Genomic DNA, 23709 nt, shown 5'->3' with positions numbered 1-23709 from the left:
ATGTACGTTTATGCTATTTGATCTATGATATGGATAGATAAAAAATAATGAAGTGCCAATGAGACTTGTCACTTGTGAGCTTCCGTAGTTACGTACTTCCCAAACAAGAAGCTGTTTGCTTTTGATTAGCTAATGCTAGTGGTTAGCATTAGCGAGGCTCTGCTCGAAAGGAGTGTTTTATCTTTATATAATCCGATTTTAAAATGTCTCAGGATCCTTGGTAAGTATCGCGGAATATAGAGGAATTAAGCATGTTACACTGAAATCAACGTTTTAGCTATATTTACAAGATTGTTTTTAATTTTTACCAAACACTTATGTAAATCTAACAACAAGGACTATTATTATGTTACACACACATTTCCCTAATGTTAAACCCAATGTCATGTTTTAAGATCAGTAGACCAAGTTTAAATACATGTTAATCACAACCCATAGACGTGTATTGCTCCAGTTATGTGTTGTTTATTAATACTTCATGTACTCATAGTGATGAAGTCATGTTATGCTCAACTTGATTTGTGTATATGTTTTGCATGTTATGTGTAGGTTACAGAATTATGACGCTTCTTGCCGTCTGGCCCAAGAAATAGCAGAAAACATCCATGAACGGAACAGACAGCAGAGGACAGGGGGAAACCCGGCTAAAGTAAGTCAGTTCAACACGGTACAGTGGTAAAGCTTGTATTTTTATTTTTTTATTTGACAGATTATAACACTTGTTGTGCGTTTGCTGATTATTAGATCAACATGACTCTTCGAGCATCGCTGCAGAAGTTGAAGCAGAATATTTCACAACTGAAAGAAGGTTTATTGCGGTCTTCCTCGTCACGTCGGATGTATCCTTTTGTTGGTCACGGGACACGCTGTTCAATGTTCTGCACTAACGGTGTCGAGTCGAAGGAGGGCGCCAGAGAGGTTTTTTGTCTCGAGAAACATTTGATAGGCTTTAACCATATTATCTTTAACCCTGGTCCATCAGAACACAAGCAGAGGCTGACAGAAGGCAAACTCTCATCGATGACCTTCTGAGCAGAGAAAAACAACTGAATGCAACTTTCAAAGGAGAAGCGTCGGGAGCTGAGGACAAAAGGTAAGACTTTGTGCCTCAGACAGATCGGACCACTCATTAAATTAAAATGTAGTTGAAAAATATCTTCAAATGTTAGTACAGAATAGCACACTTCCTGTTTGTAATTGATGGCATCACACTAGGAAATTACCCAGCAAACACTGGGCAAAAACTCATCTAATGTCATCTTTTAAAAGAATGTACTTATTCAAATCTATGAGAGTGACTTTATTTTGTTGAATTAATGTTAAGAGAGTCAAAAAAGTGGTTGTTTCTTTGTGTAAATGATGCAAAGACATTGACTGGAATGAGTATCCTTGTGTGATGTCACTTCCTGTCATTTTCCACAAATTTTTCAATGTTTTCTCCACAAATACCTACGCGATTGGTGTAAAACTATAGTTCATATGCACAACAAGAATAAATACAACAAATAAAGTCAACATTAGAAAATTGTAAAAACTTGTCATAGGCACTTTAAGCATGAGCCGGACCTTCTCCGATAAGCGATTAAAAATGAAATAAACTATATAGAGGTCTAAAATATACCTTATTATATTTCCATGTTCAATTCAGTCAGCTGTTAAATTTACACACAAACACACACAGGCATACACCAAAATTCTGGAGTTTTTGAAATGATTGAAATGTTACTTACACATTACATCTGATGTGAGTAATCGGATTTGTTCACACTTGTGCAGGTGTTTTCAAGGAAAATTATTCAAAAAGGGGAAAATAAATTCACTAATATCTTGATAATTTAGTTGAGGTTTAATGTGAAAAATGTAAAATGTCTGTAAAATGAATCACAAAAGTGCAAAAGTATATGATATATTATTCGAAAGATTACAACTAAAATTATGAATTTCAAATGGCTTTTTTGTAGCATTCATTACTGCAAAGACTATCAATATTCAAATGTTGCTTATCTTCAAAGCAACATTCACAATATTATCTTCTATACCTTGGGCTTGTAAACATGCACATTAAAACATTTAATCTAATGATTGATCTGATCACTCTAGTCATCAGTTTGTTTTTTTCTAGTGATGTAAATGTATCCAGAGTGTCAGAAGAACTCATCTCATCACTGCAGCCAGTTATAATACCTGGTTGTTATTGTCCAATTAAAATAATGGTTCCACACTCACTTGACCCATGAGGTAGAAAAGTTTTCATCTTCACTTTGATGGTGCGTCACCGGTCACTAACTGCGTGTACCTCTGGTGTGACCTGTGCCGTTTGACCCACCCCTGCTCTCTGATTCGTGAAGAAGTTTCTCAGTCGGACATTTGGACAGGATGGTGGGTCTTTGGGGCTAATTCCTTTTCATTAGAGCTATCTTCGCTTCGCGCTGTTGCTCAAACATGGGGCCGCTTTTGTGCACATATATACATTTGTGCAATTATACTTTGAAAGAATGAACCGTAGTTGTGTCACAACTTATATCCTCTGCTTTATTTGATATTCTGACAATGTAACATAAACTGTAGTCAACATACACTAAGCACGTGTTCAACTGCTAATGTGTTGAGACAGATGTAAAAATCCTTAGTAGTTTGGGCCATAAATCTGCCCGAGGTTTTGGTTTACATCCCAGTTAATTTAAAAGGAAATTATTGTAAATGCAACTGGAGTATTGGTGACAATGACTATAAAGTCATTGGTTAGAAAGAATGAAGCAACATATGGCAAATCATTTGGATGTCTGGGAAAGACCCGTTCTTTCTGTGGTATATTGGATTGACTCTGCTTGGTTAAACTTACACGCTTATTAATCAAAGCAGACCATGTGCCAGGTGATTAGAAGCATTTGTATTTACCGTTGTCCATATGTTATTAAAACATGTTTTTCATCTGTTTATTTTTATGAAATGTTCTTTAATTGGTCTGGAAATAGTTGTATTTAGTCAAATCTTGCCTGTCCAAGTCACTCAGTGCAGACAGCGATGCCCAGGCCCCAGAGGTGGTGGCCTAGTGCTTCAGGGCTGCAAACCGATTTGCCTGACTGGTTTTGGCGGTCTCTTCTGACTGGTTAATTGGATCTTCACACACTGGACTCCGGGGTGGAGGAAGTGGAGGGCTGGCATGCACTCTCATGGTAATCAAACATGTCAGAGGGATTAGAGCTTGTCTCACCTACCTCTCTGATGGTATCAAGCCGATGGACGGCAGCATTGTCTGGGAAGGAAAGGCTTTTGAAAGTCCCTTTGAAAACATTAACAAATTCTTCTTTTACCATTTCTTCTGTCATACATACATTGGGGGCTTTTATTACACATTGAACACAACACATGAAGTACCTATATGAAGGCTTACTGCAAACTCCAAAGTGAACGAACTCTGCACCCTGAAGAAATCTCACATGAACAGCAGGATTAGGTTTTTTGTTACAAGCCATTTTCAATCCTATTGTATAATCTATATTATGTTATTTTATAATCTGTATTTACATCCTTAGATCATCTCTCATGTCGGGGGGAACAAGTGGAGCTGGAGCCAATCCCTGGTTGATCAATGAAACAGAGGAGACCAAAGGCCTGTCTTCTGGGGAGATCAAACAGCAGCAGCAGCGGATCATAGATGGTACTGTATTCATTTAAAACATGTTGTATTGATATATTGTTACTGCAAAATATCTCCCTCTTAAAATGCTGAGATTTTACACTCACTCGGTACACACTTTTTTGCATCCCTCCCTCTTTATCAACTTGTGAGTTCCAATTATTTCAACATTTTATGCACAGCAATATGGCTTCTGACTTCATTATCTCTGTTTACAAAAGTTATATTTGAACTAAACACGGTTGTATGTAGACATTTTCTCCTACAAACTGTGACAGTAGATTAGCCACATGTCAGTTCACCTGCATCCCTGTGACACTTCATTGCTGCGTCTCCATCATGTTTCTGGTTATTTTCAGTTCAGGATCAGAGAATACGTTTTAGGAAGGCAAACCACATGGAGTTTTTTAGTGTCCTCTGGGATTTCTACTGGAGTTGGGTAATGTGGAGTGCCTAAAGCTGCGGTCTGAAGCATACATTCCTGTGGTAGTGAGTGTGTCAAATTTGGAGACCTTGATTTTCCCTCTCTGCGCCTTTGTCCTAATACCAAAAAGAACTACTACATTGTGGGCAAAATGCTACATTATTTCATCAGACTTTGGATGCCTCATTTCACTGTACCAGTAGAATGTAATGGCTCTGTTCGTACACTTGGAATGCTTTGCATTGTTTTTCTTAGAACTTGCCAAGTTTGAGAAACCCACTGTCCAAATATGTGCATGATTTCTGGATTACTGTTTGATGTTATTCAAAGTTTGCAACATTTACTAGAAATCTACAGTTTGCCTTGAACATTTTCTCTTCCCTTTGTAGCCCAAGATGCCGGTTTGGATGCCCTGGCTGCGGTCATCAGCCGGCAGAAGATGATGGGCCAGGAGATCGGCAATGAGCTGGATGAGCAGAATGGTAATGTCCAGGGCACAGATGTGTGTCCAGAGAATACCAGACACATGACATACTGCAGTGTCAAAGTAATCAGGCGTACAGAGCTCGGCAATGGAAGGACTTGCCTCATGTAATTTGTTGGACTGTGATTCTCCCTCAGACCACAGACACTGCTACGCTCCATAACTATCACAAATGCACATGTAACCACCAGAACATGTGCCTTTAATGCCATATGAAAAAAAAAGGTTTTCAATTCAGGATTAATATTTAATAATTGTTGACCCATTTTGGTTATTTTTTGAACCATTAGATTAACTAAGGGCCTTCTAAATAAATGGTTACCGGTACATTAAAGGGCACATATTACTCAATTGACTTTTAACCATGTTCCTTCATTCAAAAATACCTAAAGTGGTATTTAGCTTCATTCACGCAGATTTTATGAAAGTTATTTCCCTCCGACCGCCTACAAACACTCCATTCTGAATTTCCCAGATCTGTGATGTCTTAAGTTGAGCTCCGAGATCTTCTGCTCTTTTTTATGTCCATAAATTCTTGCCCGACTTTTTCTCCTGTCATATCACTGTGTGGCCGCATTAGCATGTAGGAGGAAAGCTAGCATTTGTTTGTGTCCTATGTAACTTCCTTCTGCAGCCAGTTTTGTTGTAAACAGTTAAGTTCTACAATGCCAAAGTAAAGGTGCTAGAGAGCATGTTTAAAGGCCAACAGCAATACAAAATAATGCATAGTATTTCTACTTTTATTCTTTGCTTGGATCAACTCTTTTATCACACATGAATATATAACACGCATATGTTTTTTCTAGACCTTTTTCTTTTTAAACAACAAATCATCCATTAAATCCAGCAAAGTAGTACGCTGATTTTAAAACTTCTGTGGCTGCAGGAACGATATATCTGTAACACAGACATTGCTTTAGTGAAATATAATGAGTTTCTTTTTTTCTTTATTATTTTTTATATAATTTGGTTGTATGTAGTTACAACTTAGCACAGAATTAGTTTTGCCCTTAAGACTGAGTAACATAAACCTCTACAGGTGATAATTTCCAAACGTACAGCCATTATTCTAGATTAGTTTCTGTTTTGCTTTTGGCTACTACATTTAACAGTTTGGGTCTCCTCAGATAAATCATCTTCCATTTTGAGGTCACGGTTTGTGTCGTTTCAGCCTGTATCGCGTTACCTGCAGTTATTAGCAATGCACCTTGAATGCGTCGAAACATTAATATTGATTGTGGCAATGGAGCTCCCATCCATCAGCAACGGAGGTTAAATCAAACCTCTGGTGAGCACACACAGTCATGTTATAGGCCTGTTACTAAGATCGTTTCCCTTGTTTGAATTCATTTGAGCAGGTTAGAATGACTGTTTCCATGCCTTCAGTACATATTTTCAGCTTTGCGACACCCAAAGCACTCAGAAGTTGTTAATTCAGTTTCAGTTTGTATCTTCTTGTTGCTACAGCATTGGGTTTTTACTATAAAGCTCCGTCTTTAACGTTCAGAAATTAAGTTACTTCCGTGAAGAATATCAGTTTTCTTTTCCAGCTTGTTAGAGATTTGTAGGTGTTGCATCTTTTGATTTGTATTAAATGAAGAGAGCATTCGTAGTATTTATTTCAATAAAACACAAGTATGAAAATGCCTGCTGCAGTACTAATGCTGCTACTCTTGTTATTATAATTATTACCTTTTCTATTACTACTATTGGTACCAGTGTTATGATTACGTTTATTTTTGAAACTGAGGCCCCAGGTGTGTCACTTTTGCTGGCCGTAAAGTTGATATGAATGTGAAAGTTCTGAATGGGCCTCCTGCTCTTGCATTTCATTCATAATAGAAGGAGAAGCCCGTCCGTTAAAACTGATGCCGAGTGCGTAACCTCGGCATCTGACTGTCTTTTGTACTGTACTGTAGCTGTGTTTCCCTATAAATAGATTAAGCTCTTTGTAGTGGGACTCATGACCCAAGTGCAGTGAGGGTTGCAGTCATTTCCTTTTTCAGCAAAACAATTCCGGCTGAGGTCACTGGAGGAAGATGACCCCTTTTCAAAGATTTAGACTTGAACCCAAAGCCCCGGAGTAGCCCACTCCAGAGGGCTAAGTGGATCAAAACAATAGTTAGGGGCTATAACTATAGGCACATGCATTATCCACTGTTTTTTCAACAGTTTGTCAGACGGATTGACATTAAAAGGTAAACTATGTTATTGTTATGGCATTGAATTTAGCCTCTAATGTGCTACTATTTTACTATATTTTGCAATAATGTAGCTCAACAATTGGTATATTTTCCCTCTTCAAATTGGGCCTAACAAATGACTGTAGTTGCACACATACCAAATGAAATGGCCTGCATCAGAAAAATCACCGTCCCACAGGGAAAAATCAACATTAATTAAACTTTATTAGTTTAGCTCATATTACAGCCTCAAATGCTGATCTATTCTTGGCCTTTTACAAATAATGAGTGATAGGCTTTTTTTTCTTTATAAATGTTGATTTTTAAGTTCTTCGATCTGTGGACCTGAGGCGTTTGTGATATGATTTTTCTTCTTCTTTTTTTGGCACATCACCCTCCCATTGTATTTTACAGCCATAAGAAATGATGAGGTGGGTGGCAACAGGTAGACGGGGGCATCTGGCAGAAAAGCAAACCAGTAGTAGCTGCCTGAGGGACAAAAGCTGTGACGAGAAGGCACCTCTATCAATCACAGTCCCTATGTTGTTTCTCCTTATCCATCCTTTCCTTTATCCATCTCTGTCTCAGGCCTGTGAAGGGCAGAAAGGCGCAGAGGACACACCCAACAAAGAGAGTGAGGGAGCAAAGTGACAGTGAATAATCCCATTCAGGCATGGCTGAAGACATATGCCTCATTTATTTACTACATTTTCTACGGTTTCTGAAATTGAGAGAATTCTTGTTCGTTTAAGTTTTATGTAATTTAAATTCAGTTCAGGGAGGTGGGATTTGGCTAATACTGGCTGACTCATAATTTGAATCTGATTTTGACGCTCTTCCTCACTTTGTTATCACATTCGTAACATCCTAACTTGTCACCGTGAGGAGTTTATCACAGCTTTCAGGGCCCAGAGCAGAGTTCACGCCACTGCTAACAACAATTAGCATGCCAACAGGGACTGGCATTACTGCTTGGTTCGTGGGCAATAAAAACGCTTCATAAAGACACAAACAATGGTAGCATTTTGATCTTGAGAGCTGTTCTTACGATATAACTTTGATGGAACAATCCTTTTTTACATAGGAAAAAAAGTGGGTACAAAGTGGATACAAACATTACTTTCAATTACAGAGATGTATATTTATGGAAATTGAGCTATTGTCTGAAAGAATGTCAGAAATCAAACATGCTGAAATGTTTTTTATAGCAGCTTTGAGGTGCGGTCAGTTGCAGATCCGGATCACATCCAGATGTCCTTTAACATGCATTTGCAGAGGTCCTTTTTATTTCAATACAAACACACATATTACAAACAGTCGGGCTTTACACTTTCACCCAAGCTGTTGAAAATGCATTTGTCCTGGAAGGTTGGAAATCTAGTGGGCATTGTATCATTTTCAACATTTGAATGTGTATTTAAGACATCCACCACACATCCAGAGTATTATTAAATTCAAAGTCTATTTGAAGAGAGTATTATGTTCTATTGGTTGTTTCCAAATTGTTTTTGAATTTATTGCAGGATAAAAAAAAAGCTGTTCATGACACAATAAAAGTAATTAATGTCAGTATTGCTTTTTAAAGCAGTAATGTGTGACTTCAGAATAGTGGTGTATCTCTTATTCAGCATTACCTCACTGGATAACCTGTTGTTTTTATGGCCTAGTCATTCCTCTGCTTTTCTTGTTCCACATGCCCGGTGTGGTATGTGCACAATTTAACTGAAAACCGTTGTTGATACTGAACAGTGATTTGTCCCTGGAGTGCACTGTGGAGCGGCCTGTCCAAGCACATGATCCGTAGATGTTGGTGGTATTGGTGGTTGGGACTCTCTTTACTTTCAGCTGCCAGTTGCCTCTGGCTCTGAGCTCAGGATTCCCTGCCATTTAACAGCTCCTCAGCCTGACTTGGGCCAGCAGGTTCCCTTTTGGATGAAATCAGTGACAGTGAGAACAAATCTCCCCCTGTGTTTACTTAATTGCTAACCGCGTCGGTGTGGTGGTTGTGTTCAAAGAGCCGACATCTCAGCGCTGCCTCGTGGACTTGCTGGCCCCAGGGGCAGCATGGGTCATCCCACATAATGAGTGGAAGGACTTACTTTAAGTTTGAGCAGAGCAGCACATGGTTCCTATTTAAGAGCAGGGTAGATTGTACCTTCATGTGTCGGATATTTGGGATGTGTTTATATCCACATACTGTACATACATTAGCTCTGGAGGAGGCCACGCTTGGCGTGTGTCTTTGTGGCGTAAGTGCTTTGTCTGAGATCAGTGTTTGTGGAGTGCACACCACATGTCCTCCACATGTGGGCAGAGACTGGCACACAGGCTTCAGAGTCAGACTGCAGGAGAAGCTGCCCCATTACATGTCACCATTGAGCACTTACACTGCACTTAACCTGGTTAACTTTATCATGATACCTTATATTCTATTAAATTGAACTGAACAATCAGCCGTAATTTACATAATTTAGTTTCACTTTATTCATGCACTTCATTATTTATGGAATAGTTTGTTGTTTGTTGTCTTTGTTCTCAGGTGAAACTTTGCAGATACTGCATGTGCGGCGGTTTGGTCTTGAGGTTACACTATGAGTGTAGACATAACATTACCGGTGATATTATTTTTACACTTGAAAGGCTTGACACACAAGTGATAGCCATCAGCTCTTAGATTTCTTCATGTGGGTTGATATCTATATCAGACTGCTTTAATCTTGCAAATGTATCGCTGATGATGTGTCACCTTGAACAAAACCTTTTCCATCCTGTCTCAAAAATCAGATGAAACTATATCTATAGACACAACGTCTCAAAGTTGCATTCTTTTCTGCTTAACTTCACTCAGAAATGATCTAACCTTACAAAACAGACTGCATTATTGAGTGTATGCAGACTTCTTTCTAAAAAGCATATCGCCATTTCAATTAACAAAAGTGTATAAAGTAGGCTTTAGCAGTTTAATAAATAGTGTCAGTTTAACAAATAGTAATAATACAATAATGTAAAACAGTCTAGTTATTGGTTTACTTAGTAAAATATGAATAAACCATTATATTTCTTAGTTTTGACTATACCTAAACACAAATGATACAATACGGAGAACTGCTGCAAAATAAATCTATTGTAAGTTTTTGTAAGTTTTTATGTTTTCTACAAGTCCCATTGTAGAGTGAATAAGAGAAAGCAGCTATACATTGTACAATATTTTCGTACATGACTAATATATAGGGCACTCACTGTATGTAATATAATGTATATACTAAGTGTTTACTTTATTTTAGAATTCATCTTTAATCTAGTATCCAAATGTGATAATAACTCAATCTGAATCAGATTAAAATTGTTTTCTAGTTGCTTTGTCAGTAAATATATACATGAGCTTTAGTTTCTAAGCGTGCGAGGATGTTATAAGGAAAACAGTCCGTCAGACGCTTAGCGCATTGCCAGGAATCACCTCTATCCACAGGGGTTGCAATTTATTAGCATCACCTCACTTACACTCTGCTTGTTCAATGCCTAATGCACTCACAGTGGTTTATTTGGTGCTACAGGTTGCACTATATGGAACACTATGAAAATATTATTTGGTTTATGCCCACAGTTGTTTATTAATCTACTGTATGTCTCAACATTTTCCAGACCAGCTGTTGGAAAGTGTATCCTCTTCAATGCTTTTTTGTAATTAGGAACTTGCAGGTTCACAGTTGCGAGATTTTAGTTTTTTGAAATGTCGTCACTGTGATGTAATTTGTGCACCTCACAAGTTTGTTACAATTGTAGACAAAAGAAAGTTATTATATTCTTGGCCATGTTAAATGTGTCACTATCTCTCACTAGTGTTTCTTTAATGTACGTCCAAACAGGCATTTCCCTTTACATTTCTGGTTCTCCTGCATGTTGCTGCTGATGAGGTGTGATGTTGGTGATGAGGTGTCACCAACTGGTCTGGAGGGGCTGTGCCAAAGACAGGGTGGTCCTCTCACCCCACCAACACTACTACTACTTCTACTACTACTACTACTACTCACTGCTAGTGCTGCTGCTAGTGCTAATGCTACTTCTGCTAGTGCTAAGACTGGTGGTGGTGCTGCTGCTGCTTGTGCTGCTGCTAGTGCTGCTGCTGGCACACTTATCACTGAGGCAAGTGGCTCAGGCAACTCAGGGCAGAGACTTCAGCTCTGTTTAAGAAAGCCAGAAGACGAGTATGTTCAAATGTAACACTCCAGACAATATTAGTTTCTGATTTATTTTCACCTCTGTAAACCTCAGTATACTATCATCATATTTCAATTCCTCTTTTGCCTGGATTTACCTGTACTTGAATATAGAATGCATTCTCCTCCAGTCATCTTTGATCAGTTTTCCTATAGCTCTCCTCAGATGTCTATCTGTGGCTAAGATATTGATGGTTTCCATCTGGTTTGAAGCGTACTTATAAATGCATTTACAGTCTTCTTGAGGCACACTTTTCTCCGAAGGGGTTTGTTTTCATTTGATGACACACTTGTTTTCTGTTTATGTGCAATGGGCGAATCATTTCCTGCTCTGACACAAGCAAATCAAAATAGTTGGCAGTGGTTTATGCAGTATGAGTGTTAGTTAATATGCATTTGTGTTTCAGATTAGGCAAATGTAGGTCTTGTCAGATGATTGTTTCTGGTGTCTGTCACAAGAATGATGGATCTTGGTCGATTGAGGGAGGTGAGAATGTCACTGGACACACAGGCAGTTTGACTTTGGGAATGCCGCACAAATGTTTGGGATTAGACCCTGAAATCAGATGGAAGGGTGAAACCTGAGTGTCTCTTTTTTTGTAAAGCAGTTTGTTGTGTCAACCACTGTGTGTATGTGTATATATATATATATATATATATATACAATCCTCGTCAGAAATTGTGTAGGAACAACATTCTTTAATTGCTAATTTGTTTTCCTTTGACTTTTATTCTAGATGACAGTAAAACCTAAAAGACCGAACCAGATGCTTACTATATTTTTCCTGTGAAACCCTGCAGTTGCTCAGTATTCCGTGCTTTCACATTACTCACGTTGCTAACTTGTGTCATCATTTTCTAAGAGACAGAGCCAGGGTAAACTTTGTGTTGCCATTGGGATACGAACAAACAATGCTCCTTCAATAAGTGTAAATTGTTTTTAGAGGGGCTATTACTCTCTGACAGGGAACACCCCGTGATGCTATCCGCCCCCTGTGCTGTGCTGACCCAGGAGACCTGTCACTTTGACTGGGGGCCCCTGGGAGCCACAGGGGCCAGTGTCAGGGTGTGAGACTAATCTGACTTGTGCTGCAGTACTACACTAGACCCGATGAGGTAAGAACGGAGTCTTTTGTAAATGGCAATAGTTGCAAGTAACTTATCCAGACATGAGGATTATGGCTTTAAACAACTAAACTATTTAGTGTAAATAAAATTGTATGAACGTTTTTAATTTGGGAAGTTGACATATACCAAATTCAAGCATAAACCAATTTACTAGGGCTGCAGCTTTTTTTACTTATCGAGTACTCTATTGATTATTTTCATTGATTAATTAAATAAGTAGTTTCTGCCTAAAATAACACATTTTATTCTTAATTTCACATATGTCCCCAAAACGGCAACATTTCACTTCAATAGTCCAGATTGTTCACTTCACTTCCTGCTCTGTTGTGCTTTAGTTGCTGCAGGTCCACGCAGATCTACAGTTGAAACGAAAGTGCCACAGATTCACACAATTAAATATGTCAACTAAATGAATAATCAAGGCAAACGAATAAATATTGAAGCTTTTTTTTGTAGTGATCCCTCGCTATAACGCGGTTCACTTTTCGCGGTCTCGCTGCTTCGCAGATTTTCATCATGCATTATGTTCTGCATTCTGATTGGCTAAACAGTCTCTCCACGTCTTCTCTATCTGTGTGTCAATAACGTTATGGATTAATATGTGCACATACGTAAAACCGCTTGCCAAATTGAAGTTTGCGAGGCCGGTGAGCTGCGGGACACGCCGGTGAGAGCGCGCGTGTGAGCTGCGGGACACGTGTGAGCTTCAATCTTTTATGGAGTATTTCATTGTATAATAACTGTAAAAAAATAAAGGTTTCTACTTCGCGGATTTCGCCTATTGCGGGTTCGTTTTGGAACGTAACCCCTGCGATAAACGAGGGTTCACTGTAATCGAATTACTCAATTTACCTTATTAATCGCTTCAGCCCTACATTTAACCATTAACCATAGTTGTTTTCTCTTCTCATTTACAAGTTGTACTGAGAGTGATTTGTCCATGTTTGTGTAATATTTTATTCTCCTGCAGTCAAGACGCCATTGTCACGGTCATACTGCTCCTTACGTAGTTGATGATGCCCTCATTTTTTTCTTCCTAAGATTCAGCAGAGTCACATATCTGTAGCTATCGATGGTCGGAGTCATCAGCATGGTTCGGCAGTGCAGTGCTTTGTTGTGATGACGTTTAAGGTGACTTACTCGACAGGCAGAAATCAGCGACGCATTTTTCCACTGGAAATCCGCAGACTTGTTTCTTTTATTAAGTCGCTTTAGATCAATATTGCAGTGAAAACCTCCAAAATGATAAATAATGATCCATTGGTGTCATAGATTATAGCTAAATAGCACATTATTCATCTTCTTTAAGTAGTATTAGACTTCTGAGGCTTATTGGGCATGGACATTTTTCACTCTTACTTTGTAAACGTCTATGTTTAATGGAGATGGGCCTTAATCTACTTTGCCCAGACCCTCGCAGGTAAGTTTGTTTGCAATAAGCAGTGAAAAGGAGAGGCGGGTTTAAAGAACGCTGTCCAAGTCTGTGCAACTTCTTGTAAATACCATAATTGCCCTGAGTTGTATCATCACGCTGAGTGCCTGAGCGTGTGCCAAGAGAAGTTCTAGTTACATCCAGAAGTGTGCGTGTTTTGGTTGGCAGTGCAGCTCTTAGCCCCCCATATAGGCCAATTGGTAACAGTTGTGGTCGGGTCCCTCCGCATTACAACAATGAATATGTTCCCCCTCATTGTGGATCCTCTGGAGAAATCATCATACAACAGAATTAGCCCCACTGGGTTGGCTTGTATTTACATCAGCGAGAAGAAAAACAAACTTTTCCTCTACACGCTTTGCCCTCGCTGGGAAGACGTCCCACAATAACAAGCACATTGAACTGTTCGAGTGGGTCATGGCTCGTGATGCTACCTACCCATTCGACAGCTGTAAACCACAACAGCCATAGACCGGTCATCTTTCTGATAAGCATTGCGATTAGATTTGTTTTGTGATAGGGTTTTGTTCGAAAACTGAGCGGCCATTACAAGAATCACATGGTTTTGTAAAGAGATGAGCTATAAACTACAGGGTTTGCAGCTTTTATACATACATGTTTAGGTATTTTTTAGTGGTGATTTATGTGATTTATTGTTGTCTGCAATTTCCTAATTCAATCTTGGATGAATCTGGACTCTCTGGTATCTTCATTTGGATTTGACTCCAATTTTCCTGCCTAATGCAACACTCTGCGTTCATCCTGGGATCAGCAGCATAAAGCAGGCCTGGAAATAATGCGCTCGACAAAACGTTGCGTCACTTCGTTCTATAAAGGGTTTCCATTTTGGATATCCTAGAACTAGATAACTATCTGTTGGACTGAAAGCAAAGTCTCAGCATCTTCGCCATTGCCAGTAGTGAGTAATGGCTGAAAGAATAAGATCACACGTATACTTTGTCTTTGGCCCAAAATCAATATCCTTCATGCTAATTTTGATTGACGTAAATCTGATCTGATCTTGTGTATTGTGTCGTCTTACACTGCCAGAATTAACGCTTGGCATCTGCACTAGTAATGAAATAGTGTGTGTTACAGCAGGAGCAGGTTACAAATGTGCCCAATTAAACAAGCAATTATAGCCTTTACTCTCATTATCTAATCTTCCTTTTATGTGATATTAGTATTAGCTTTCACTGACTATCTTCTCGGTGCTCAGACTTCAAGATGAAATGACCTGGATTGCCAGAAATGTTTTATGGGCTTCAACTGTTAATTGACTAATTGTAACTAGTCGACCTAAAGGTAACTGTAGTAGTATTTTGGTAATTGTAATAAAGACTCTTAAACACACATACAAAAATATGTGTGTTTAAGACAGCAACATTTATTAATCAAAATAAAAACACAATTTCTGCATTTCATCAATAATACACTTTATTTGTAAATATTCTCTATCAAGAAACCTTCGGTCACCATATTCCAAACTTTATTTGGTTGATAATTACTATAAAAAGTCTCTAAAACAGTCTCTACAAAAAATATCATTTGACTAACCCCCAAAAAGCCCCAGTCTTTAAGCTTACTAACAAACCATTCGACTCAAATTAAGCTTCCCAGGGGAAATCCATGTCTAAGCGCAATCAAACCTTTGCTAAACATTGAATGATACACTGTATTAATCACCAGTCTGTGGCCCTCCACTAAGTATATGTTTCAGTTTGTGGGCCTTGGTGAAAAAAGCGTGGACACCCTTGTGCTACAGAAATACTGCAAGTGCAAGATATTCATCCTTCCAAGAGTTAGTGTGTCAGTGAACACAACACTCGTTGTAGGAAATTGGGAATTATGTTCTGATTGTTCTACGTAATAAGTGAATCTCTGTCAAATGTCAGACATCTTTATTAAAAAATCAAGTGCGTTTGTGTGTGTGCGTGTGTGTGTGTGTGTGTGCGCGTGTGTGCAGCTCCAGGTGGAGGTCACATCTTTGCTGTGTGTGGTTGGAAGTCATCAGTGAATTCAGATGTTATTACAAGGCTAGAGCCCAGTCATAGGACTTGGCACGGTGCGCTCCACAACATCCTCTTGTCTGGTTGAGTAGTGCGCGGTACAACTGGCTCAGCTGTCTGCCAGTGCAGGAAGTGCTGTCTCTTTCTGTAAATTGCTGCCTGATGCTGCGATGATGATGTGGGAATCTCCCGGGGCTCTGCGCTCACCAAGCTCTCACGTCTGCCGTCCAAAAGTCCTGTTTTTATCTCTCCGCGTGTGCGTTAGCCAGTAGTGAGCTGTCATGTTGAGCAATCATATGCCCTTATTTGACAAATCACTGTTTTACTTTAGTCAGTTTTTATCCTGAAGGCCAGATTCAACTTCCTACTCACAGATGAGTTGCATTTTTCTAGTGGTATCTTAAGTGACTTGGCTGAGTCCTTAGATTTGTGCATGAGTCAAACTTCCCATATTCCTTTTCTTTTCTAAAACGTATTGAAAATCTACTGTCTGTTTGTATCGTTAGCTCTGTTTTTTGTTAATCGAGTCACTGAAGGACCTTGACATGGGCTGTCATCGCAGCAGGAGAAGAGATAATAAGCAGGCCTCAGTTCTTCATTGGCAGACATACGTTTAAATGAAATGCACTCTGTGTGTTGAGTCGTATTGTGTCATAAATCCTTTGATCTACCACAGAAGCAACGAGGCACTAAAATGTGCACATAAGATAAAGGAAAACCAGTGCCTTGACTAAAACACACACGTCTCAAACACATTTCTGACTGTAGAAAGTGACAAGAAGACTTCATGGATTCTTTCATAAAGGAAAAATTAAACCATTAGAAATACATTCATTTGCAGCAAACTATTGTCATCAAAGTATTCAATCAGGAACATGAACAGTCAAACATACAAAGGGCTAATTCAATCCTTTAGGACTTCCATAGTGTTAATGGATTTATTTGATTATTTTTTTGCATAACTAGTTGTGTCTAAACTGATCTGTTCTTTCCTCACAGAAATAATTGATGACCTTGCACACCTTGTGGACAAAACTGACGACCGGATCCGCAATGAGACACGACGGGTCAAACTGATTGAAACCAAGTCTGCTTCATGTGGTAAGAACTTCAATCAATCCAGTCAAATTGAAAGCACTTTATTTATCCACTCGATAGTTAATTTGAAGACAGTCATCGCATCATCAAAAATCAATACGCCGTGATTATGGAGCTCAACAGTCACTTCGAACTTTTCTGTGGTTTCGGAAGTTAATTTACCAGAAAATTAAGAGTTAAAAGGCACATCAAAGGCTAAGGTGGCTGCTGTGGTAACTAATGTCCATAACACTGTTGTTTTCAGTCCAATAAGAGATTTATAAAGTTTCAGAATCTTTTTTTAAATACTTTTATAGGTCCTGTTCTCATTATTAACCTGTACGTTACCACAAAGCTGATCAGCCCTGTTCAAACATTAAACATTTGTCTTTTTTTCGTAAACCCTATGGGAAAAATGGAATCTACACATGCCCAGAAGCTTCTGCGCGAATGCACAAATATTGGTCTCTAACTACGGCAAGCGTAGGTGGACAAACTACATCCAACCTTCTATACATATCTTTGATCTTAAAACATGTATATTTTATGATATGAGCTCAAAGTCCATGAAAACGCAACATTTAACTGCAAAGAAACTGACTTTAATGTAACATTTAATTTTTACAAACTTATTTGAACTTAAATGACAAACTAAGGCAACAACTGATAAAACCTTTTTTCTGGCTATTAAATATATAGTCACGCTAACGACTAGCATGATTGATGCAAATTGGACAAATGAATCCAGTTAGAAAGAATGTGTTTGAAATATTGATAAAACTACTACCTACAGTACGGTATGTTATTGAAACAGTGATCATTTCAACCAAACGAGAACATAATCTTTCCTTCCACATTTATTCGTTCGTAGCTGATTATTCCTCTGCTCGATTTGCCTGCGTTTTCATTGATTCCCTGAGAATGGTGCTTAATGGGGCAGAAGGAGGACATGGCGGGGACAAGCCCATTTGGCAGAGGGCGCTGTGCTGGTGAATGGAGGGTGGCCCAGCTCTGTCTCTTAAGGCTCCAGTGACATCGTCCGAGATCGGCTTTGAGGCCAAATTGGCATAAAGGTTCTTTTTCCTGAACGCAAACAACACACCTTCTCCATTAACCGCCTTCTGTTTTAGCTTCTCTGAGCAGCAGAACGATCGCTTGTCCTTTTCTCTGCAGCGGCGCGGCGCATTGTGCCTCTTCAGCCAATCGGCGCCTCCGTAGGGATCCACTTTGCCCCGTGAAATACCAAGCCGCCGCATTGCTAATGGCCGCGTCATTGTGCTGGGGGACGGGGCTAACAGGTGGTCACACACATCAGCGGGGCAGTGCGAAAGACGGCCCCCAAAATAGTTGGTTTTGTCTGTGTGGTCCCCATGGCGTCCCAGCGCGAGTTTGTTTGAATATCCCAGAGCCTACACTGTCGAGCATGACATGTGGCTTAACCCTAAAACCGAGAAATTGCAGCTGTAAAACCAACGGTCACATGTCTCCATAAAATAATTTCAAGTATTTCAGAACGCTCGTTTGTATTGTCTTGTGACAGACGTTCAGGGCAGATGGAACATTCCCTCCTGGTCGTCTCAGTCTCACCTCGTCTCCGTCATCCCCTGTTCACGTCTACAGTTGTTTGACACTCGTCTTTGTCTGGAGCGGAGAAAAGATTGAAAATACAACATGCCACGAATTGTTCGAGTGGCTTTCCCCCCGTTCTCCGCGGCAGTGTTTATAATTCCTCAGCTTTAGAGCTTTATTTGTTTTTCCAAAGTTGGAGTTTAGTGTTTTGTCTCAGCTGAGGACTGCTTTATTTTGACAATTTGTAACGCGATAGAGCATTGTAACTTTCTCCGTGAAGGCAGATTTTTATGTTTTGGTTATTATTTAGTCAATTAGTACTCTAGTCTTCTTTAAATGTCACATATTGTTGATTTCTAAGTGTTTTATAATTGTCTTGTTTTGTTTGTTAGCCCATTATAGACCAAGTACAAACCTACAATAATTGGGTTATGGCAGTATATACTAGACTGTTTTGTAGTCTACTGCCAGTGTCCCTGCATTTTAATTTTGAAGTATAGATCCAAAATAATCTGATAAACTTGGCAAACATGAGTAACAAAACTAATTCTTTGATTAGGGTCAGAAGTTGTGCGTATTTCGCCCTGTTTTTACCGCAACAACTCACACAAAAAAGAATGCTTAGTACTGATCCTGAAGAGAGGAACGCTGGCTTATGAGTCCATAAAATAAATGTAGTAGTTGCCTTGGTGTGCCTAGTCATAGAAGACGCAAACTAACTAATGTATATTTGCCTAAATGTTGGTTGTCTTGAAATATTCAAAGGAAAAATAGCTTACAAAGTTAAAACCTGATCGTCATACAACCGCACCCCAAATCTGCATATTGAGAATAGTCATTATACCCCTTCTTAAGCCTTTAGAAGTCTATGATATTGTGTGAAACCCTGCAGTACAAGCTGAGTCTCAGTGTGATAGTTAGTTGTATGATCTGAATGGAGCCAGGACCCTGTCAGAGTCTAAGTCGTGGGGCTTAAACAGAGGCATCAGGAAACAGCGGCGCTGGAGTGGCCGCTCTCACGGGCCTAATCTGTTCTGAGGACCACTTGTGCCCCCTCTCACATCCTGCAGGTGGCTCGCATCTCAAGTACGCCCAGTTATAATGAAGGAGGCTGATACTGAGGGCGGAGGGCAGAAAACGCATGTCATTAAATCACAATGAACAAGGGAAACAAGTTAAAACGTCTATAAGAACCAAAAAGTTCATTTCAGATTCAGGTTAGTAACACTGTTGATACATAAAGGCTTTAATATTATGGCATTTCATCATTTTCAAGAGCAGTTTTATTTTTTCTACATCAACAGGTATCAACATAAATACTTCTTATAATATTATTCTTTACTGACGTTGAAATAAAAAAAAATTGAGCTCCCAAAACTGTTAAAATTATTTTAATTGTCAAGTTTTATGTTTGAAAATGAGAGATTTATTGTAGTACAAGCGAAATGTAGATGATGATTGATAAATAACGTGCGAATCGTGTTAACATAAAAACAGTTTCTTTAAATCCAGAGGTCGCCTGCCTTTAGAAGCTCTCTGAACCGTGAGCGGAGGCCATTGAGGAAGTGCCGGGGTCGGGTTCAGAGGTTACCTGCTCTCTTTTCTCTCTCCCCAATTATTCATCACGATTTATCTTCCTGATGTGTCTGAAATCACTGAGACGGGATGAAGGCCAGACTTTGGCGCTGGCGGGACGCTCTGGGTGGTCAGTGGATGAGCACAGCACTGACCATTAGCATCAAAGCTAATCTACGAGGCAGGAAACGGCAGTACTGTCTGTCGTCTCTGGGGACGGACGTCTGGTCCTGATGCACGCTAAACTCCTGGAGGTTGTTTAAAAAAATTACGTCTCGCACAGTAGGCCCTTATTTATTGCTATTGTTGCCATGGTTTTGTCAGAGCGAGTCACTGACAGATGTTGGATTGCTGGATGATATTTGGACGTGCGAGTATGGGTGGGTCTTTACAGCAATATAAAGATAATTGCTGAGAATGTGTGTATTTGACTTGAAAGTTAGGCTCTTAAAAAGTCATCACTCTTGAGGTTGTTTTTAACTTTTATCTACATGTGCATGTTATCAAGAGCTGTAATGGCATTTCAAACATGCTGCAGTGTAGACTAAAACAGATCAGTGGTGCTAAACAAGAAAGAGGTTTTGACGGTAAACGCTGGCATATGGATTTCAGATTTTAAGTTTGATTAGACCAACATGGCTTCTATCTGTCTGTCTCCGTGTGGGAACCACGACCAATTAAGGCGGCTGAGAAGACGCACAGCTCAAGAATGAGAGATATGTAAACTCCGAGCGAAAGCAGGGGGAATACCAGGCGCCCACCAAGTAATTAAGGATATGTCGAGTCGGTGGAATCTGTGGACGTTCACAGATCAAGTTCTTTGAAACTTTTGAGCTAGTGGATTGAGACCTTGGTGTTTGCAGGCGTAATAATCTTCGATATATAAACACGAGTAAACCGCTTGATTGATTGTAATATATATTTATAAAGATGGAGTGATATATCTGGGTAAGCTGTGATCGCCTTCATAAAATTTGCATGTAAACATTCATCTGATTATGTACGGAAACGTAGAACTGTCAGTGTGGTGCAAACAAGAACATTTTCTCATTTGAATTACTTTGTTTACTTGTTTTAACGTGAAAATCTTTTGCTCACTATGTTGTTGAAAAGGGAAAGTAAAGCAGTGTTCACAATCTGCCTGGAAAGAGCCATATGTACTGTGTTTAGTGACACAAGCACACGCCACTGCGCCTCAAAACAGGAGCGCACATCCAGAGCACGATGCGACTGTGTTGATGCTGCTTCTCGTAGTCAGCCGCGATTCCTCTGGTTCGGGAATCTACGCCTGTTCTCAGAGTCACCCAAGAGTACGCATGGAAATGAGAATTGGGACATTTTGGAGCAAGATCGGATTGTCCAGCTGTGCGCTCCACGGGAATTGTGGCTGATTACCAGATGCAGAACCAGCACAAGAGTTGTGTTGGATGTGCGCTCCTGTTGTGCAGACCTGGAGCTTTATTCAAGTAGACTTATGTCCACAAGTTTAGTGTGTATGCGTGTGTCACTAAACAAATGCTAAATAAAAAGGGTCTGGTTTTTCCTGCAGATAGCAAACAGATCGCTCTCCTCAGTGACTTGCCCTTTACAACATTGGATGTGAGTGAAATATGTTGTTGAAACAAGAAAAATAAAATCAGAAAATATTCTTGTTATTCATCATTTGTCCAAGAGTGGTCCATGGTTTCCTGGGCAATTGTTTTAGAAATCAAGATGTTTCTACTTCAATCCGGTAATTTGTATTCATTTAAACTAACTAAATAAATGCTTGAAATGATTCACTGTTTTCTGAATCTACAACAGTCGCATTATTGAAACACATCGCTGTGTATCGCCAAATACCTCACGATACAATACGGATACTTGGATATCACTTAAAACGTTTACAAATGTAGATGTTAACATGTTCTCAGTGCTCTCAACATCAGAAGACAGTTGATTTATGAATAACTCACTCATCTCTGTGTCAATAAAGTTTTACCACAATACATTGCCATATCGATATTTCAGCCCCTGTAACCGTGGGATTACATGTTCATGTTGATTTAGTGTCAGTGACAACTCTGCCAGTCTAAATGTATCACATGTTAATCGAACATTTTATCAGATGTGTGTAAAAGACGGTGGGATTAAAGAACTCCCGCTGAGACCTTTAAACCTGTGTCATGACTTGTCTCTGGGTGGTGGCTTTAATAAAAAAGTGTAATATTTTCAGGTCTCGGGGCTCAGGGACTGATGAAGTGCGAGTGAGCTTGTGCACATTTTTTGGTCTGCTTCCATAGTATCAGTGAAAAACAATGATTATCCTCTCCAGGCACAATCAGAAACACATGCCTATCAAAGAGTGCAATCTGCGGCCGTAAAGCGTTATGTCTGTGCAGCGCATGTAAACTGCATTAAGTCATCAGGAGCCCGACGGTGATGCGCGGCGAGGGCAGAGGCCCCCCAGGATCAAGGGCTGCGGAAAAGTTAGGCAGTGAACCAGGATGGATGTATTTGTCTTCTAAAAACAAAAACAAAGACTGCGCATGCCATGTGTCCGCACGTAAAACCAAGGTGTTTCCGATCGACATTTAATCATTTGATCATGGGTTTTGTTTGTCTGCTCAGGGATGTGGGTGGTGATCGTTCTGCTGCTCGTCGCCATCGTTACGGTCGCGGTGTGGCCAGTGTAGCTCGATGAACCTCTGAAGGCCACTGCAGTTTTCCCACTCGATTCCAAATATTTTTTTTATTACAACTTTCTTTCTGCAAACTTATAATGAAGACAAACTTGAAAACGCCAAATTCACATATTTCTAATGTATAAATCTGAAGTAAAAAGTATGTATTTACACACATTACATTTGCTGGGAATTTCTTTGGTTGGGATTATGTGACTGATAAGTACTTTACTAGTAGCAGTATCTCCATCCTTGTAATAACGCTATACTTACTGTGTTAAAGTCACACATTATTATATTTTGAATGTACTGTTACTGATGATGATTAACTGTTTCCTTGTAAATGATCAGCGCTGCTACTTTTTAATAAATCATCTTAAATCAAATCCATCCTGTCAAGCGTTTGATGTAGACATATTATGAAGACTGACAGCCAAGATGATTCTGTTCAAAGTTGTTCAAAGAAGGAATGTGTACACACAAAAAAGAGAATTTCAAGAGTTTATTTATTCTGAAAATCTGACTCTACCAGGTTGGTGTTTTCAGTAGTTATTATTATTTACTTCTTTATTGAAAAGATCTAAACCACAAACAATTAAAGTTGGAAAAAAGAACAAAAATTCACAATGTCTTGTGTCATTAAATATATTCATATATAATAACCATAATATATTAGTACACAATGTAAAACAACATTGCAAAAAGGTCTGCAATGGTGACAGCTAAACAACATTTACAATTCATAGTATGAACAGAAAGCAATGGCAGTGTGGAGCCATAACTTTAAGGTTTAAAATTTACAGCACGTTACTGACACAACAGGTGCAGTTACAGGTGAAATGTGCCAAAAATGTGATCCTATTGCAAGGAGAAGTCATGTAAAATACTGTGCATCATTGAAGTAGCAGAAGTTGCCCACCATCGTCTGTCCTGTCGCATAACACTGATTTGATGGATTGTAGATGGAAAACCTCTCCAAAACGTCCACATAAATACTGCGAAATGCCTTACCCGCGAGCTCATCTGTTCTTTGTAGTTTCGATTGAATCCAGGTGAATGTGATTTTCATCCCATTCAGAAAAGGCTTGGACAAATTACTAAGGTTTTTTGTTATTATCATTTTGTAACAAGGGCAAGAAGAAAACTGACTGAATGAAACCCATGTGTGTAAAAGTGAACCGAAAGGCCCTTTTATAGATGTGTGCGCAGTTTAAAAGGTGCTAAATGCGGTTTTGTACACAGCACATACCAGAAACTTCAAAAGTCTTTAGATGGTGTTTGGACTGAGATAACTCCTATTTTATGATA

The 23709-nt window shown here is 39.3% G+C and overlaps 1 protein-coding gene across 2 annotated transcripts; it reads left to right on the top strand.

Moving 5' to 3' along the window:
- The first annotated feature begins 86 nt into the window (after nt 1-86).
- stx8 (syntaxin 8) lies at nt 87-22787 on the top strand. Of its 2 annotated transcripts, none has more exons than XM_072463881.1 (8): nt 87-220; nt 550-649; nt 745-839; nt 983-1093; nt 3537-3661; nt 4454-4546; nt 16517-16618; nt 22349-22787. In XM_072463881.1, exons 1-8 carry the CDS (start codon nt 204-206, stop codon nt 22411-22413), a joined length of 708 nt encoding a protein of 235 aa, XP_072319982.1. In that variant the 5' UTR covers nt 87-203; the 3' UTR covers nt 22414-22787. The 2 variants fall into 2 exon arrangements, with proteins under 2 accessions (XP_072319982.1, XP_072319983.1); XM_072463882.1 differs by lacking the exon at nt 22349-22787 and adding an exon at nt 21954-22209.
- Nucleotides 22788-23709: the final 922 nt, after the last annotated feature.

This window comes from Eucyclogobius newberryi, unplaced genomic scaffold, assembly GCF_026437365.1.
Source record: "Eucyclogobius newberryi isolate DKJ021-1_F unplaced genomic scaffold, fEucNew1.0.hap1 SCAF_4, whole genome shotgun sequence".
NCBI lineage: Eukaryota > Metazoa > Chordata > Actinopteri > Gobiiformes > Gobiidae > Eucyclogobius > Eucyclogobius newberryi.
This window is presented reverse-complemented; position numbering and strand designations above follow the sequence as displayed.

What these genes read in the sequence shown, in the direction of transcription:
- stx8 (XM_072463881.1), top strand. An exon ending in TCTTCCTCGTCACGTCGGAT is followed by an intron (nt 840 to 982) that starts GTATCCTTTTGT and finishes CTGGTCCATCAG; the next exon opens with AACACAAGCAGAGGCTGACA. An exon ending in TGAGCTGGATGAGCAGAATG is followed by an intron (nt 4,547 to 16,516) that starts GTAATGTCCAGG and finishes CTTTCCTCACAG; the next exon opens with AAATAATTGATGACCTTGCA.